The 19968-nt window shown below is 43.2% G+C and overlaps 1 protein-coding gene across 1 annotated transcript in view; it reads left to right on the forward strand.

The window, feature by feature from the left end:
- Nucleotides 1-16780, forward strand: part of CPA6 (carboxypeptidase A6) — a 304313-nt gene extending 287533 nt beyond the window's left edge. The window contains exon 11 of the mRNA XM_069731467.1: nucleotides 16453-16780. Coding sequence (XP_069587568.1) covers nucleotides 16453-16640 — 188 coding nt within the window. The 3' untranslated portion in view covers nucleotides 16641-16780. The remainder of the gene's footprint in view (nucleotides 1-16452) is intronic.
- Nucleotides 16781-19968: the final 3188 nt, after the last annotated feature.

The raw sequence follows: 19968 nt of genomic DNA on the forward strand, positions 1-19968 counted from the left end.
TTTGGGTAATGGGGAGCCAGTGCAGGGATAGACAGAAGGGAGAGGCCAGGGAATAGCGGGGAAGGGGACAGTTGGATTAGTTGGGCAGCAAAGTTTAGAATAGATCGGAAGGGTGCGAGAGTGTTAAAGGGGAGGCCACAGAGCAGGAGGTTGTAGTAGTCAAGGCAGGGATGATGAGGGCATGCACTAGCGTTTTTGCAGATACTAGGTTGAGGAATATGCGGATCCGGGAAATATTTTTGAGTTGAAGTGGGCAGGAAGTGGAGCGGGCTTGGATACATGGTTTGAAGGATAGACCAGGGCCAAGGATTACCCCAAGGGGCTGGGGAGAGTGAGCAGCCATTTAGTGTAATGGATAGGTCTATTGGAGAAGTTGAGTGAGATGGGGAAAGATGATGAATTCTGTTTAGTCTATATTAAAGGGAACCTGTCACCCCCAAAATGAAAGGTGAGCTAAGCCCATTGGCATCAGAGGCTTATCTACAGCATTCTGTAATGCTGTAGATAAGCCCTGGATGTATCCTCAAAGATGAGAAAGAGAGGTTAGATTATACTCACCCAGGGGCGTTCCCCGCTGTGGTCCAGTCCGATGGGTGTCGTGGTCCGGTCCGGAGCCTGCCATCTTCTTACGATGACGTCCTCTTTTTGTCTTCACGCTGCGGCTCCGGCACAGGCGTACTTTGTCTGCCCTGTTTGGGACCCTATTGCCTGGCCCCTGGAATACATAGGTGGTGAGGATCTGCTGCGTAATATGTACATTTCTGCATTGCCTTTGATGTGCTCTGTGACATTTGTGCGCTCCTTTGCTCCCTCCCACCCCTCCCTCTTTCCCCTTTCCCCTTTCTGGCTCCTTTCCCTGGCACTCTATGTCACCGGGCGCCCTGTTCGCTGGATGCCCGCCCTCTGCTCTATCTGCGCACCTGCGCGTGCGAGCTGAGCTCCGGGCGGCCATCTTGGAACGGGAGGCTCGGACTTCATGCCCTATACTGCGCAGGCGCCGGCGCATTGGGGGATCGTGGCGGTGTGTCCTTTCTCTGTATGACGCCCGCCTGGATTGCATTGCGCGGACGCCGTTTTTGGCGCTTGCGCACTTGCACCTGTGCGGACGCTTCGGAGTGGAGGCCCCAGCTCTGCCCTCTCACTGCGCAGGTGCCGGCGTTGTTTGATACTTCCGGCTTTACCTGCACACGCCGCGCTCCCGGCCCCCTGGTCTCCACCTGCACCGACTGTGCACATCATTATTAAGGTATTTAAACCATGCACTTGGGACACTGCTGGTACTGCCCCTGAAGAAGCCAGTTTACTGGCGACACGCGTTGGGCATCTCTGCCCGGTGCCACCCCTGTTTATTGCCATCTTTCATCAGCCCTGACCTATTATGCAGGAACGCTACCTAGGAGGCCTGGTCTATTCATGTCAGGTAGTATAGGATGGGTTATCTGTTTGGCTATTTATAGCTACAGAGGCCTTACATGCTGGGTTCTATTATATCCCTAAATCTCCTATACCCGGATTTGTCCTGGTAGTTTGTGTGGGGTGACACTGTGGCTTGACCTTATTATAGGCCGTGTTTTCATGTTTGCCTTATGCTTCTATATTAAGTGTTTTTAATACTTTTTTGTAGTGTACTCAAGTGTGGTTCAATAAAAATTTGTTATATTTTGCTATATATCTTGTGGTGATCCCTTTATCATGCATGCTACCCTTTTTCTTTTGCTTTTGGTCTTTGCTCTTTTGTAGCATGTTATAGGTGATCCCTGACGGTGGTGCCGACCTATATCTTGTTGTGTGCACCATTTATAGGGCCCAGACTCGCCAATATAAATGGCGCATGCGCACATGACTCTGCACACAGCGTATTGTCTGTCCCACCGCTGTCAACATGCACTGCGCATGCGGGTGACCTAGCACCCGATGATGTCTATAGACATGCGCACCGCATATTCAATAGACAGTGGAAGGGAAGACGGTGCCAGGTAGTCACACTGCGCATGCGTGCTATCAGTGGCCATATTGTTGAAGACCAAATAAATAAAGTTTTAGTAGTCTAGCAGAGAAGAAGGATAAAATAGTGGACAGACATTGTGGGATTCTGGTTAGTAGGGAGGAGATGTCTAAAATAATATCCTACATTTCCATTAGGAAGATCTGCTACTAACTGCATAATGAGAAACTTGAAGAGCAGTCCTGACAACATATGACCCCATAGAATTTCTTGTGGCCCACAGAATATTGGTAGATACCGGTTTCCTTCTTTCTAGATTTAATTGTAGTCACATCTTTTAGAGGAGAATACATTTGAAGACTTGAGCGCTCTTCTGCCCACTTCAAGATTTCATCAGCTGCTGATCTCATCCCATTGCTGATGTCCCTGCAGGGCTGCAGAGGCAGCCAGACACTGTGGGGAACAATAAATGCTCTATGGAGGAGCTGAAGATTGTAAATACAAACTATTATAATAGGGGGTGAAGGTGTATTGCTGTGCTGGCACAGTATGGGCTTTAGTTTGGGGGGACTTTATGGATATGTGGGAGAGTACAGGGGCAATGTAGAGAGGAGGCAGCATGGGGGCAGATGTGACATGAGCAGCATATGGGAGTAATATGGAGAGGTGGATAATTTATGAGACAGTGTGGAGGAAATGTATCATGAGAGGGGCAGTGCGGGGGTCATATTTTATAAAGGAAAACCAGTGAGGGGAAATTATGGATTCAGGGCTACAGCATGGGAGGTATTTTTATTCTTGGGGCATTATAATGTGTGATTCAGTGACCCATGTTACAGTTAGGGGGTGCTGCATGGTCTCTTCAGAATACGCACGGAGGCGTATTGAGGCCATAAGAATGTGAGTCGCCCTGCCAGGGCCATGCGGTACTCTGTACCGGGTCCGGTGTTCACAGGGGGATGTCACGGTGGTGACCCGGTCCATGGCCCTGGGCACCCATGTAAAAGGGAAAGGTCTTTAAAGGGAATAAAGTTTATGTTTGTGATGCCACCTGTGGTATTCAGTCAGTGGGGACCGACGCTGCTTTAAGGGATCCTCTGGGGTGATGTTATGGCAGCTAGATGGTATAACTTCCCACAGGTGAAGTGTATCCCCAAGCCTCCCGGTGTGTAGATGGAAGATGGTGAATGGCGCAGTAAAGAACGAGGACACAGGTTTGCAGTCTCTTTACTTTGTTTACTGAAGACTTCAGGCAGCCACAGTCCAGGGCACCAGATCACAGGGCAGGCAGGGTCTTGGAGGCAAGTTGGGAGTCCCCTTATTCAGGTGAAGATTAAAGCTTTCCTCTAGCACGTTGTGTTGTAGTTCCTTACTGCCTATGGCTTCATATAAGGTCCTCACAGATGGTCTCTCTCTGTCCCCCATATAGGATATGACATAACCCGTATGACTGGTGACTTGAGCCTTTTTACAAGGAGTCTAGCACGCCCCGGGCTCTATAGGTGTCACCGTGCCTCCTGGGTATTAGGGCAGACAGGTAACTTGCAGTTCAGCTGTCCTGCCGGTCTCTGATGTAAGTCGTAGAGGCCTTTACAACCTCAGTGTTCCGGCTACCGGTCTCTGTGCCTCAGAAGGAGGCAGCCTGCTCGTGGATGGTCTCCCACTAGTATCCTCTCCTGTGCTTCTCTCTCCTGCGCGCTCACTGCAATATATTCGGCTTTTGCATAATCTCTTTCCAGGAGCTGCAGCACTGCGGCTACACAGCTCCATACACCATCTTCTGCCACAGACTGCTCCAGTCTGTTCCCTGGCAAAAACTAACTTTCCCTACAAACTACCATATATATGGGGAGTCACCTAGTAAATAGGATCAAAAGCTCCCCCTGGAGGCCTGGAGTGTGAACATGTTGCATGTTTGTGTTTACCTGGTGACAGTTATCCCTTTTTGCCTGCAAATGTAACATCACTCTCCCTGTGAGGAAAGCAATGCTACTGTGAAGACCAGGACCCTGGGGCAACACAAATGCATGGCAGTCGCAGGTATAACTGTGGTGATGAAACGGTGTCCGGCATGATTGTAAATGTCCGGTATGTGTCGCAGAGGGAGTCTGCGCTGTAAGCCTGTAGTATTGTTGCTCTGGGACCTGTAGTCTCACAAGTATTTGTATAGTTTGTAAAGGGAAGCTTGAAGGGATAGTTTGAGAGCTGGGTGGGTTGAACTAGCCACACACACCTTCTGTCATGATCCGTTCCGGAGATTAATCCTGTCTGCTTTTTCTCTGGGTGGAGCGTTAACTTTGATCTGCCTCATTCTGGGCTCGGGTTTGCTATTTAGCTCCCAGGTATCCTGAGGGTGGTGTCAGCTATAGCTCTGTCTTTGGCGCGTGAATCTGACTCTGGAAGCCCTTGGTTTGTCCTACTGAACCCTGACTTGTCCTGTGTCTGTTATCTCCCCCCTGCCTGCCCTTTCCCAGTGTCTCTTTGTTTGTCTGTATATCTGCTTGACTCCCTGGTTATGATATCTTGGCTTGGCTCTTTGACTCTGTTTCAGTTTATCCCTATTGTATCGTATTTTGCCCGTCCTGGTTTACTGATCCCTTGCTATGTCCTGACTATCCATTCTGTCTAAATCCGTTTGTACTGTTGTGCTCTGACTTGGTTTTCCTGACCTCGCTCTTGCCTCTAGGTGGCGTCTGTTCAGTTGCTCTATGTGTGCAGTGTGGCTTCACTACCAGGCTCCCCCTGATTGAGGTTGCGCTGTACTGCACTGCAGCTGCATGACACCTTCCATCTATGGGAGTGGTTACAGCTACATAATGTGACCAGGGGTTGGTCACATGTTCAGAGTGCATGGCCTGTGTGTTGGAATGTCCTGGATTCCTGGAAGCACATGGTGAGGCCACGGACTGATAGCCTGTGTGTTGGAATGTCCTGTAGTGGACTGGATTCCTGGAAGCACATGGTGAGGCCACGGACTGATAGCCAGTGTGTTGGAATGTCCTGGCGTGGACTGGATTACTGGAAGCACCTGGTGAGGCTATGGACTGAGGGCCTGTTTGTTGGAACTGCCTGGAACTGGACTTCCTGAGTAGCGCACAAAGAGGCTGTATCTGCAGAGCCTGGGATGGCTATTGTTTTGGGGAAGCTACAGTTCCTACTGCGAGTCTGGACTATCGGAGGTACCCTAGTCACAAGGAGGGTGATCCCAGTGAGGTAGCTTTTCCCTGGGAACCAGGACTGACAGTAGTCAGTGTGTGGAGCCGGAGCTCCTGTAAGGTAACTCCGGATAAAGGCGGTTACGGGCAGAGAAGTATCTGCCATTGGAACAGACTGTCAGTGGTTAATGTATTCCGTTGATGTAAATAATTAACAGTTTGTGACACGGTTTATGATGTTTAATAAGCCGGATAGACTGTTTATGTGGAGAAACCATGCCTGAGTGCTTTAATCCCGTTGCCAAGCGAGTTTCCCCAACCCACGCAGGTAGCGTTATCTCACATGATACTTTTATTTTTATGGGTGCTGTCTCATGATGTGCTGCAGAGGGTCAGAGATTAGGATATTCTGCAGAGACAAGTTGTGTTCATGAAATCTGATCATGGTGTCTGTACTGCATGGAAGGAAAAGGGATGGGAGTAATTTTAATCGGAGAAGATAATAATAATAATATATAATAATAATTTTTATTTAAATAGCACCAACATATTCCGCAGCGCTTTACAAATTATAGAGGGGACTTGTACAGACAATAGACATTACAGCATAACAGAAATACAGTTCAAAACAGATACCAGGAGGAGTGAGGGCCCTGCTCGCAAGCTTACAAACTATGAGGAAAAGGGGAGACACGAGAGGTGGATGGTAACAATTGCTATCGTTATTCGGACCAGCCATAGTGTAAGGCTCGGGTGTTCATGTAAAGCTGCATGAACCAGTTAACTGCCTAAGTATGTAGCAGTTGTCATCTGTAAGGTACATATATACAAATGTTTACTTGTGATAATGCAGTGCTGTGGTTCCTGTATGATCAACAGTCTGATAATAACTACTAACAACAAGTCCAAGCATCTCCTTACAATTAATAAGGAGAAGAGCAGATTCATGCGATGCCAGTGTATTTTGTCGGTGCTAAACTAATGTTGCAATTGATCGCTATACTAAGCTTGGTGCTGCATTCATGTACTAATGGTGGTCCCAATGATGCATTCATGTACTGACTTTGATTCTGGATTCATGTACTGACTGTGGCTCTGGGGCTGTATTCATGGACTGATGATGGTTGGTTCTGATCTTGTACACATGTACTGACAGTGGCACATCTAGCACTTTATAACTGGTAAGATAATGTACTACATGGCTGTTAAAACTCCTCTACATTTGGACTTTTGAGAATTTCTGCTCAATTTCTGGTCCAAAAATTCAGTGTAAGTTTGGGAATGATCACTCCTTTTGGAGAAGAAACTGAAGACAATCTCTCCCAAAACTTAAAACTTCTTTAAACTTGGCTATGGTGATGGACTCATGTACTTAAGGTATGTCTGATGAAGTATTTAAGTAACTACCCCTTTACTATTTTTTTTCAGCCCTAAAGATCAGTTCACCATGACAATGTGGCCATTTGACAAAAAATGTTGTGCACCCCTGTTCCATAGTAATACATTGGTCTTCATGATTTCTACATGTGTTGCTTAGCCTACCCTTATACCTCCAATATTTAAAAGAATTTAGATAAGTCTTTCTCTGATTAAGATATGAATGAAAGGAATGAAAGTTTGAGAGAATGATGAGAATTTGTAAATTTGACTTATCTACTTGTTGTAAAATGCTCAGTTGGTGTAAGGTTTTATTTAAATTGACGTAATGTTATATGTATGGCTGCTTTTGTACACTCTTCAAATCTCTGCATGTCAGCGAGCATGTTTCTAGTCACTGAAACTTCGCTAACATCCTTTAATGCAACCTATCTGTAAGATTTTTCCATTTTATGCACCAAAGGGGCAGGGTTCTGATCCGCTGTAAGCCTTCGAAATAATCCCTTACCCTAGAAATCTATTTAGGCAATCTTAAAAATGTATTTTTCAGAGCATCGAATGACATATCACCTCATCCCATAATAGTAATGCTGAATCTGCTGTAATCATGCTCTAAGTGAAGTGACTGACGTACCACAGTCAAGATTTCAATCACAGGGAGAAGGTTGTTGGGCAGTTTGTGGCAAGTCAATCATGCCTCTTTGGAAGTGATTACAATAGATTCATGATTGCTCTAGGATGAGACACAACTTTGGTGACTAGTGTGAGTTATAAATGTCACCAACGCTACTGTAATGTGCAAGATTTCTTAAACAGATTTTGAGTATGACAGGAGGGCTTCCAATGAGTCAAGTACAGGGCAGGTGTAGAAGTAATGTAAATGTATTAAACCTACTGACAGTTTCCCTGTGAGGAATTAAAACAAAAAATCCTCATTCATCATTTGCTTTTTTTTATTACTTTTCTTGTCTTGTAGTTTTACTGTTTTTTGTGCCATGTGTGTTTCAAAATGTCACAAGTGTTTAATGAACTTTGTGCAATTTGAAAAAAATGCTTTTTTTTAACAGGCTTTGACTCGTTTTGCGACTTCTTAGCTCAAAAAGTTGTACGTTTCACTAAGTGGCACAAACATAGATGATGTACATAAAATCATTCCAGTGGAGAATTGAAGGTCAAGATAAGGTCTATAAGACCAAAAAAAATTCAGAGGGAGCTATTTATAGGATTGCTGAAGAGGCAAACCAAAACCCTCACTTGACTGCATAAGACCTCCAGAAAGATTTGACAGACTCTGGAGTTGTGGTATATTGTTCTACTGTTCAGAGATACCTGCACAAATATGGCCTTCATGGAACAGTCATCAGAAGAAAACCTCTCCTGCATCCTCACCATAAAATTTAGCATCAGACGTATGCAAAAAAAATCAAAACAATCCTGATGCAGTTTGGAAACAAGTCATGTGGACCAATGAGGATAAAATAGAACTTTGGCCACAATGATCAAAGGTGTGTATGGAGAAAAAAGGGCACAGAATTTCAGGAAAAGAACATCTCGCCAACCATTAGGTACGAGGGAGGATCGATCATGTTTTTGGATTTTGCTGCAGCTAATGGCACAGTGAACATTTCACGGGTAGAGGAAGCATGGATTAAATGAAATTTCAACAAATTCTGATACACATATAACACCATCTATAAGAAAGCTGAAGTTGAAAAGAGGATGACTTCTACAAATGGATAATGATCCTAAACACACGTCAAAATCCACAATAGACTACCTTAAAAGGTGCAAGTTGAAGGTTTTAAAATGGTTCTCACAGTCCCATGATGTGAAGATCATTGAAAATCTGTGGCTAGACCTCAAAATAGCAGTACATGCAAGACGACCAAGGAATGTCACAGAACTGGAAGAATAATCCAAAGAAGAATGGATGAAAACCCTCAAACAAGAATTGAAAGACACTTGTCTGGCTACAAAAAGCCTTTAAAATGGGGTGCTACTAGGTACTAACCATGCAGGGTGCCCAAACTTTTGTATCGGTCTTTTTTAATTTTGGTAGTTTTTAAAATGTGAAAGATGGAGATATATATATATATATATATATATATATATATATATATATATATATATTCATCATTCATATATATAGATATTTTGTCTAAAATACAAAGGAAAAGTATCATCTTTAACTTTAGGCCTTATAGATATCATTTCATCTTCTACTTGCTTAACTGTAACAATAACAGTAATTTTGACCAAAGGTGCCCAAACGTTTACATGCCACTGTGTGTGATGTAATGTATATATTGCAGACCCCCACTGGTTGAGTTCTGTAAAGGTAAGGTGAGCAGTGATGAATTTCCCACTGTAACGAAACATATACTGTAATCTACATCTGTGTTTAGAACTTAGGCTACGTTCACATTTGCGTTGTGCGATGTTGCGTCGGAGACACAACGCACAACGCAAATAAAAACGCAACAAAACGCACGCTAAAACGCAGCGTTTTGCGACGCATGTGTCCTTTTTTGCCGAATTTTGGACGCAAAAAACGCATGCGTCGCAAAACGCAGCACAACGCATGTCCATGTGCCCCCCATGTTAAATATAGGGGAGCATGACGCATGCGTCGCCGTGGTTGCGCCCGACGCAACGCAAATGTGAACGTAGCCTAACTGCCACAAGTTTTCAAAATTCATCACTGAGACTCGAATGAGCTCCAGACCGATGCAAATCTGGAAATGCACTTATGCGTAGTATCATTAATATCACCTATAGGTGCTTTCCACAAAATTAGAATATCATCAAAAAGTATTTTTTTTTTCAGTTACTTCAATACAAAAAGTGAAGCTCATATATTACATTGAGTCATTACAAACAGAGTGATTTATTTCTATTTCAAGTGTTTATTTCTGTTAATGTTGATGATTATGGCTTACAGCCAATGAAAACCCAAAAGTCATTATCTCAGTAAATTAGAATACTTTATAACACCAGCTTGAAAAATGATTTTAAAAACTGAAATGTTTTCCTACTGAAATTTGTGTTCAGTAAATGTACTCAATACTTGGTCAGAGCTCCTTTTGAATCAATTTGGCGTGGCACGGAAGCGATCAGCCTGTGTCACTGCTGAGGTGTTATGGAAGCCAAGGTTGCTTTGAAAGCAGCCTTCAGCTCATCTGCATTGTTGGGCCTGGTGTCTCTCATCTTCCTCTTGACCATACCCCATAGATTCCCTATGGGGTTAAGGTCAGGCGAGTTTTCTGGTGTTGTGAATTCTGCTCTTGGGCTCCCTCCGGTGGTTGTGAGTGGTAGTGTGGCGGTAGTTGGATCGCAGCATTTATCAGGTGTATCTATTTTTTGCAATTTGGGTTGGGCTATATAGCCTTGCTTGATCCTTTAGTCCGTGCCAGTTGTCCATTGTTTTTGGAGGATTCACATCCCTTCTGGTCTCTCCTGTTGGCTGTGCTTTTCTACAAAGATAAGTCCTGGCTATGTTTTTGCTGTACACATGCTGTGGACTTTATAGCTCTGTGCATTTTCATGTTTTGTCTTGTCCAGCTTTGTCTGTGAAGGATTTTTTGCAGCCAAGCTGTGTCTCTGGAGATGCAGATATACCCTCCATGTCTTTAGTCAGATGTGGTGTTTTGTATTTTCTGTGGTGGATATTTTCTAGTGTTTTAATACTGACCGCATAGTACACTGTCCTATTCATTCTTTTTAGCTAGTATGGCCTCCTATGCTAAATCCTGATTTCATGTCTGCGTATGTTATTTCCCTCTCCTCTCACAGTCAATATTTGTGGGGGGCTGGCTATCCTTTGGGGATTTTCTCTGAGGCAAGATAGGCTTCCTGTTTCTGTCTTTAGGGGTAGTTAGTTCTTAGGCTGTGTCGAGGGTCTGACAGAATAACAAATCTGCAGGTGGTCGGGCATCTAGGAAATAGCGACCACAATTTTTTACAGTTTCACCTGTCTTTCACTAGGGGGACTTGTCAGGGAGTCACAAAAACACTGAACTTTAGGAAGGCAAAGTTTGACCAGCTTAGAGATGCCCTTAATCTGGTAGACTGGGACAATATCCTCATGAATAAGAATACAGATAATAAATGGAAAATGTTTAAGAACATCCTAAATAGGCACTGTAAGCGGTTTATACCTTGTGGGAATAAAAGGACTAGAAATAGGAAAAACCCAATGTGGCAATACAAAGAAGTAAGACAGGCAATTAACAGTAAAAAGAAAGCATTAGCACTACTAAAGCAGGATGGCACCATTGAAGCTCTAAAAAACTATAGGGAGAAAAATACTTTATCTAAAAAATTAATTAAAGCTGCCAAAAAGGAAACAGAGAAGCACATTGCTAAGGAGAGTAAAAGTAAAACTAATCCCAAACTGTTCTTCAACTATATCAATAGTAAAAGAATAAAAACTGAAAATGTAGGCCCCTTAAAAAATAGTGAGGAAAGAATGGTTGAAGATGACAAGGAAAAAGCTAACATATTAAACACCTTCTTCTCCACGGTATTCACGGTGGATAATGAAATGCTAGGTGAAATCCCACGAAACAATGAAAACCCTATATTAAGGGTCACCAATCTAACCCAAGAAGAGGTGCAAAACTGGCTAAATAAGATTAAAATAGATAAATCTCCGGGTCCAGATGGCATACACCCACGAGTACTAAGAGAACTAAGTAATGTAATAGATAAACCATTATTTCTTATTTTTAGGGACTCTATAGCGACGGGGTCTGTTCCGCAGGACTGGCGCATAGCAAATGTGGTGCCAATATTCAAAAAGGGCTCTAAAAGTGAACCTGGAAATTATAGGCCAGTAAGTCTAACCTCTATTGTTGGTAAAATATTTGAAGGGTTTCTGAGGGATGTTATTCTGGATTATCTCAGTGAGAATAATTGTTTAACTCCATATCAGCATGGGTTTATGAGAAATCGCTCCTGTCAAACCAATCTAATCAGTTTTTATGAAGAGGTAAGCTATAGGCTGGACCACGGTGAGTCATTGGACGTGGTATATCTCGATTTTTCCAAAGCGTTTGATACCGTGCTGCACAAGAGGTTGGTACACAAAATGAGAATGCTTGGTCTGGGGGAAAATGTGTGTAAATGGGTTAGTAACTGGCTTAGTGATAGAAAGCAGAGGGTGGTTATAAATGGTATAGTCTCTAACTGGGTCGCTGGGACCAGTGGGGTACCGCAGTGGTCGGTATTGGGACCTGTTCTCTTCAACATATTCATTAATGATCTGGTAGAAGGTTTATACAGTAAAATATCGATATTTGCAGATGATACAAAACTATGTAAAGCAGTTAATACAAGAGAAGATAGTATTCTGCTACTGTATCTGGATAAGTTGGAAACTTGGGCTGAAACGTGGCAGATGAGGTTTAACAATGATAAATGTAAGGTTATACACATGGGAAGAAGGAATCAATGTCACCATTACACACTGAACGGGAAACCACTGGGTAAATCTGACAGGGAGAAGGACTTGGGGATCCTAGTTAATTATAAACTTACCTGGAGCAGCTAGTGCCAAGCAGCAGCTGCCAAGGCAAACAGGATCATGGGGTGCATTAAAAGAGGTCTGGATACACATGATGAGAACATTATACTGCCTCTGTACAAATCCCTAGTTAGACCGCACATGGAGTACTGTGTCCAGTTTTGGGCACCGGTGCTCAGGAAGGATATAATGGAACTAGAGAGAGTACAAAGGAGGGCAACAAAATTAATAAAGGGGATGGGAGAACTACAATACCCAGATAGATTAGCGAAATTAGGATTATTTAGTCTAGAAAAAAGACGACTGAGGGGCAATCTAATAACCATGTATAAGTATATAAGGGGACAATACAAATATCTCGCTGAGGATCTGTTTATACCAAGGAAGGTGACGGGCACAAGGGGGCATTCTTTGCGTCTGGAGGAGAGAAAGTTTTTCCACCAACATAGAAGAGGATTCTTTACTGTTAGGGCAGTGAGAATCTGGAATTGCTTGCCTGAGGAGGTGGTGATGGCGAACTCAGTCGAGGGGTTCAAGAGAGGCCTGGATGTCTTCCTGGAGCAGAACAATATTGTATCATACAATTATTAGGTTCTGTAGAAGGACGTAGATCTGGGGATTTATTATGATGGAACATAGGCTGAACTGGATGGACAAATGTCTTTTTTCAGCCTTACTAACTATGTTACTATGTTACTATGTATGAGGGGTCTAGGGAGTGTTAGGTACCCCCCACAGCTACTTCTAGTTGCGCTGCTAGTTCAGAGTTTGCGGTCAGTACAAGTACCACCTTCTCCATAGTACGTCTCATGCTGCTCCTAGGCCACCAGATCATAACAGCTGGCCAATCAAGCACAGTGATACTGTTGGCTTTAAACCAGGTATTGGTACTTTTGGCAGTGTGGACAGGTGCCAAGTCCTGCTGGAGAATGAAATTTCCATCTCCAAAAAGCTTGTCGGCAGAGGGAAGCATGAAGTTTTCCAATATTTCCTGGTAAACGGCTGCGCTGACTTTAGTTTTGATAAAACACAGTGGACCTACACAAGCAGATGACATGGCTCCCCAAACCATCACTGATTGTGGAAACTTCACACTAAACTTCAAGCAGCTTGGATTGTGGCCTCTCCACTCTTCCTCCAGACTCTGGGACCTAGATTTCCAAATGAAATTTAAAATTTACTTTCATCGGAAATCAAAACCTTGGACCACTGAGCAACAGTCCAGTTCTTTTTCTCCATGGCCCAGGTAAGACTCTTCTTGCATTGTCTATTGGTCATAAGTGGATTGACGCAAGGAATGTGACACTTGTAGACAATGTCCTGAATACATCTGTGTGTGGTGGCTCTTGAAGCAATGACTCCAGCAGCAGTTCACTCCTGGTGAATCTCCACCATATTTTTGAATGGCCTTTTCTTTTCAATCCTTTCAAGGCTGCGGTTATCCCAGCTGCTTGTGCACCTTTTTCTGCCACACTTTTTCCTTCCAGTCAACTTTCCATTAATATGCTTGGATACAGCACTCTGTGAACAGCCAGTTTCTTCAGCAATGACCTTTTGTAGCTTACCCTCTTTGTGGAGTGTCAATGACTGCCTTGTGGACATCTGTCAAGTCGGCAGCCTTCCCCATGATTGTGGAACCTACTGAAATAGACTAAGGGATCTTTTTAAATGCTTAGGAAGCCTTTGCACTTTTTTGTTAACTATTCTAATTTTCCAAGATAGTGACTTTTGGGTTTTCATTGGCTGTAAGCCATAATCAACATTAACAGAAATAAACACTTGAAATAGATCACTCTGTTTGTAATGACTCTATATATGAGTTTCACTTTTTGTATTAAAGAGCTGCAATAAATAAATTTTTTGATGATATGCTAATTTTGTGAGAAGCAACTGTATCATCACAGCTACACCAAAGAGCAGCAGCTAATTCCATCACATTAGGGGTGAGTTAATTAAATGTTTGACCAAATATAACAGGATGATTTTGTATGGCCTCCAAGTGATGGTATAGATTTCCAAATGTCCCCTGATAGAAAAAAGTTCCCCACCCCTGCTTTACAAGGAGTCTCCAATTTACGAAAATCCGACTTTCATATGATTCCTAGTTAAGAATGTTGGATGGTAAAAAGTACTTCATAATATACTCAGTTCACACATCATAATGTCATGTCGTCATTGCAAACTATTGTTCCGCAGACAAGCTCCGCGCAGACGTGGCTCGCCCGACCATGGAAAGAAGAGTACCGGACAACGAAGCAACTATTAATTAAAAGAAAAAAGCATAATACTCACCTCTCTGGCTGCCCCGGTGCTCATCATCCATTTTTCTTCTTTGAGCTGTTGCACATGATATCTCAAAGACTTCCATCATCATAAGGTTGCGATGTTTAAGTGGTGATCTTATGATGCACAGTATCATCCAAGGCCTGGATATGGCCATAAGTCTTTGCTTAAGGTTAAAGGGAATCTGTCACCCCATTTTAGGCTTATAAGCTAAGGCCACCGCCATCAGGGGCTTATCTACACCATTCTAGAATGCTGCAGATAAGCCCCCGATGTAAAGGTACCTTCACACATAACGATATTGTTAACGATATCGTTGCTTTTTGTGACGTAGCAACGATATCGTTAATGAAATCGTTATGTGTGACAGCGACCAACGATCAGGCCCCTGCTGGGAGATCGTTGGTCGCTGAATAAAGTCCAGAACTGAATGGAGACATCGCTGGATCGGCGTGTGTGACACCGATCCAGCGATGTCTTCACTGGTAACCAGAGTAAACATCGGGTAACTAAGCGCAGGACCGCGCTTAGTAACCCGATGTTTACCCTGGTTACCATCCTAAAAGTAAAAAAAAAAAAACACTACATACTTACCTACAGCTGTCTGTCCTCCAGCGCTGTGCTCTGCACTCCTCCTGTACTGGCTGTGAGCGTCGGTCAGCCGGAAAGCAGAGCGGTGACGTCACCGCTCTGCTTTCCGGCCGCTGTGCTCACAGACAGTACAGGAGGAGAGCAGAGCACAGCGCTGGAGGACAGACGGCTGTAGGTAAGTATGTAGTGTTTGTTTTTTTTTACTTTTAGGATGGTAACCAGGGTAAACATCGGGTTACTAAGCGCGGCCATGCGCTTAGTTACCCGATGTTTACCCTGGTTACCGGCATCGTTGGTCGCTGGAGAGCGGTCTGTGTGACAGCTCTCCTGCGACCAAACAGCGACGCTGCAGCGATCCGGATCGTTGTCGGTATCGCTGCAGCGTCGCTTAATGTGAAGGGGCCTTAACCTGAAAGAAAAACAAGTTAGATTATACTAACCCAGGGGCGGTCCCAGTTCGGTCCGGTCCGATGGGCATAGCGGTCCGGTGCCTCCCAACTACATATGATGACGTCCTCTTCTTTGCTTCTTGCCGCGGCTCCTGTGCAGGTGTACTTTGTCTGCCCAGTTGAGGGCAGAGCAAAGTACTGCAGTGCACAGTACTCTACTGTGATGGCCACATGGTCTCACTCTTCTGTGTAACATGTAACCTGCCCGATGCCTGCTGTCAAATGTAATCCATGTCTAGCAACACAGATGCCAAAATGCATAATAGGAAGTGGAGCAGATCTTTGCCTCGCTGCTCCTGCTATGCTGTTTGAAAGCCTGCTTACAGGCACAACAGAAAGGCAGGTTGCGCAGGCGTGTACTATGGAGGACAGAGAATGAACTTCAATCCAATATTGCAGCCAGCATGCAGCCAGCGGGTAAGGAAAGGGTGAATCAAAAACCCCAAAACCCCGCCTCCATGGCTGAAGATTGTTCCCTCCAAATCCAGGTGACAGTGTCCCTTTAACAAATTAGAGCATAAGAATAAAAACATATTAGCCTGGTAAGGGCACCAAAAACAGTTTTAGCTGGCTGTGGTGGATGACGAAAGCAGTAAGATACTTGTTTTTCTACAAGTAATATATGAAAGGATAGGTAAACATTAATTCCCATGTTTCAGAGATTGAACTTTGTTTACACAAAACCAGAATAACCCTTTAAGTGGGGAATCTATGAATGTTAATAAGGTGCCTGCCAGGCACTTCTAAACACTTATGCAAGACATACAGCATGAGTTGTGAAATAATAAGATACTGGAGCAGCAGAAAGGTCTCAGAAAATCTTCGTAGCTCCAAACCAGCCCAATAAACCGGAAAATATAATAAGAAATATTCATTTATGAATAATGAAGTATTTTATTGCATTTTTTACGTATGACATGTTTTGTTTAGCCACTTATGTATTTGCATTCAATAACAAAAACTGAGATACAATCGGAATAATGTTAGCTCCTGAGCCAGGGTTTGATCGGAGGTGTCTGTCTCACCCCTGTCATTTTCAGCACATAGCAATTGCATATCCAACAACACTCACAGTTGCTTTCTGCTAATTGCTTGTGGTGATTAACGATTACCATCCTTTTCTTTCAGATTTGAGTTCCGGCAGCTCCATGGACTGGGCCTACAATATTGGAATCCCATATACATTTGCATTTGAACTTCGTGACACTGGATATTATGGATTTCTTCTACCTGAGGGTCTAATCCGGCCAACCTGTATAGAAACAATGCTAGCAGTGAAAAATATCACCATGCATTTGCTGAGGAAATGCCGCTAGCGAAATAGAGACATTTTTTTTTTTTTTTTTTTTTCATTGCTGCCTTTGATGAATGTGGTACAGGACGCCACATCACAGTATAGATGAGACATTTGTCTTTATTCGTGAAATATAAAATATAAAAAAATATTGTAATTATGCTTTGGAGTTCTCCTTCCTTACAATGCATCTTGAGCGAAATATTTTATATTCTCCCTAGTCGTATTTCAGATATTCATAAAGGCTCATTCACACATCCTATTTTCATGTACGAGTACTACCCATGTTTTTGTAGGTCCATTCACATGTCCATGATTTTTCACGGCTCAAGAGGTCCGCAGAAAATCATGGAGACATGTCCGATTTTGAAAGGATAGTCATGAGGGCCAGTCAATGGGTCCGTAAAAAATTGGATCACACTCAGATGTCAGATTGGAGAAGGTGGAGAAACTGTTTTTTTTTTCTCAATGTACAAAAAAAACGGATGACACTCGGACCACATAATCGGTCTCGTACGTGGAAAAATAGGATGTGAGAATGAGCCCTAAGCTGCTTACAGTGAAGGTATAGTGTAACCAACTGGGAAAAAGAGCACATTTAAAGAGCTACATGAAAAAGTTTACAAAACGCATTTTCATATAACCCTATGAGGAAACTCTGAGTTACTTGTGACGGCTTCTTCAGTCACTTCTTTGTTCACTGTCCTCATCACTTGTGTAGAGTCGAGTGCATTCACAAAGATTGTCTCACGCCTCCATCTTTTCATCTTCTTCGTGGGCAACTAAACTCCTGAAATTCAGCTGCCCAATCAATCACGCAGCAACAAACTGGAGAAATATCCTTGCAAAAAAAAAAAAAGCAGGAGGAAGCAGACAGCGTAGTAATTGCGATGTACGTGCACTGATTAAAACATAAAAATTAAGTTCTCACCTTGTGCAGTTGTGCAATCTCAGATACATGATCAAGGTTTTCTTTTTTTCTTTTTTAATCTTTTTCTAACATTTTTTAATTAACTGCTTCCAAGGGATGCCAATTACTTTTCTTTTTTTCACCAAGTTGCTTCTTATGGATGAATGTCAGTTGTTAATTTATACCATATTCAAGTGGTATTTTTACGGTACGTTCAAATTGGAGCGCCAGGACATGTCGTCTTTTTAATCTTACCACAATCTATCAGGCAGTTAGTTTAAACCTGAGCTAAAAGTACATACAAAAATGTTGTTTCTGTTTTTAACGGCTAACTAAAGAAGAACTACCCCTATTAAAACATAACCTTTATTAAGTGAACATGATAAAAGAATCCCAACAGCGGGATTTGTTCCTTATTTGGCTAGGTTCACATTGCGTTTACAGCAGCCAGTTCAACACATACGTTAATGGGCCGCTGTAAACGCAAGACCCTGTATTGCCGCACGCTAGCGCATATAGAGCATCTGCTAGCTCTATCTGCGCTAGCAGACCCGGAGACGCTGCAGCCCGCGTCTTGGGGTCTGTCACTCAATGACGGCACATGGCTAGCGCACGCCCATCATGGGCGTGCACTAGCGATGCGTCTGACATTGTATTCAATGGCGGCGTGAACCCAATCTAATTAAATTGCCTAGGAAAATACGGGCTTGTAAAAATACAAGAGAGCAGACTAAAACATAGTCTGTGTAGTCAATGTAAATAATGATATACCCGAAAAGACTAGAAAAAATGTTAGGAAAAAGACCCCTCTAACATGATAGAAGTATGCCCAGTCAAAAAATCTCAACAAGCAGAACTGCCAGCACCTAAATGGTTAACAACTACAAGGTGATAATATTAGTGCAACTATGTCATAACAAACTCATATGTGTTCGAAACGCGTTCAGTGCAGTGAGAGCTGCTATGTGATTCCTTTGTTATACCACTTGTCATTGGAGTCCACATTTTAAATTTTTTCATGACAATAAAGCTATTTTGGATTTTATCAGAGACTATTTCTCTTTCCTGGAGCTGGATCTCCCTCGTTTCTTCTGACACACAATGACCCTGATAAACATTCCAGCAAATATGCAAAATAACAGTCAGCATAATATAAATGCATAGATGTTTGTTGTGAATTCAGCTTTTGGGCTCCCTCCGGTGGTTGTAGAGGGTAATGCAGTTGTGCCTGGACTGCAGGAGTGGACAGGTGTATCGACTAATTGCAAAACTTACTGGGGTATATAGCCTTGCTGGATCCTTTAGTCAGTGCCAGTTGTCCATTGTTCTTGAAGGATTCACTTCCCTGCTGGTCTCTCCAGTTTGCTGTGTTTTTCTACAAAGATAAGTCCTGGCTTTGTTTTTGCTGTCCACCTGCTGTGGACCTTACAGTTCTGTGCATTTTCATGTTTTTGTCTTGTCCAGCTTGGTCTGTGAAGGATTTTTTGCAGCCTAGCTATTTCTCTGGAGATGCAGATATACCCCCCATGTCTTTAGTCAGATGTGGTGATCCGTATTTTCTGCGGTGGATATTTTCTAGTGTTTTAATACTGACCGCATAGTACTCTGTTCTATTCTTTCTTTTTAGCTAGTATGGCCTCCTATGCTAAAATCTGATTTCATATCTGTGTATGTTATTTCCCTCTCCTCTCACAGTCAATATTTGTGGGGGGCTATCTATCCTTTGGGGATTTTCTCTGAGGCAAGATAGGTTTCCTGTTTCTGTCTTTAGGCGTAGTTAGATCTTAGGCTGTGCCGAGGGGTCTAGGGAGTGTTAGGTACCCCCCACGGCTACTTCTAGTTGCGCTGCTAGGCTCAGGGTTTGCGGTCAGTACAGGGACCACCTTCTCCAGAGTCCGTCTCATGCTGCTCCTAGGCCACCAGATCATAACAGTACATCTGGCCCATAATGAGTTAAACGCATCTCAGAAGAAGGGAAGGAAAGTGCTGAGCCATTTTTTTTCTGTAGTCTGTTTTGTCTTTCCTTTCCTCTTTACCTCTGGGTGGCTACGGAGTCTAGTATTAACATGAATGTTCAGGAGTTAGTTTCTCGGGTGGATCAGCTTGCTGCTAGGGTACAGGGTATTTCAGATTTCATTGTTCAGACTCCTGCCTTAGAACCTAAGATTCCCACTCCTGATTTATTCTTTGGTGACAGATCCAAATTTTTGAGTTTCAAAAATAACTGTAAACTGTTTTTTGCATTAAGACCCCGGTCTTCTGGTGATCCTATTCAGCAGGTTAAAATCATCATATCTCTGCTGCGTGATGACCCACAGGATTGGGCATTTTCCCTGGAATCTGGCAATCCTGCTTTGCTTAATGTTGATTCGTTCTTTCAGGCATTGGGGTTGTTGTATGATGAGCCTAATTCTGTGGATCAGGCTGAGAAAATCTTGTT

Source organism: Ranitomeya imitator, chromosome 6 (genome assembly GCF_032444005.1).
Source record: "Ranitomeya imitator isolate aRanImi1 chromosome 6, aRanImi1.pri, whole genome shotgun sequence".
In the NCBI taxonomy this organism is placed as follows: Eukaryota; Metazoa; Chordata; class Amphibia; order Anura; family Dendrobatidae; genus Ranitomeya; species Ranitomeya imitator.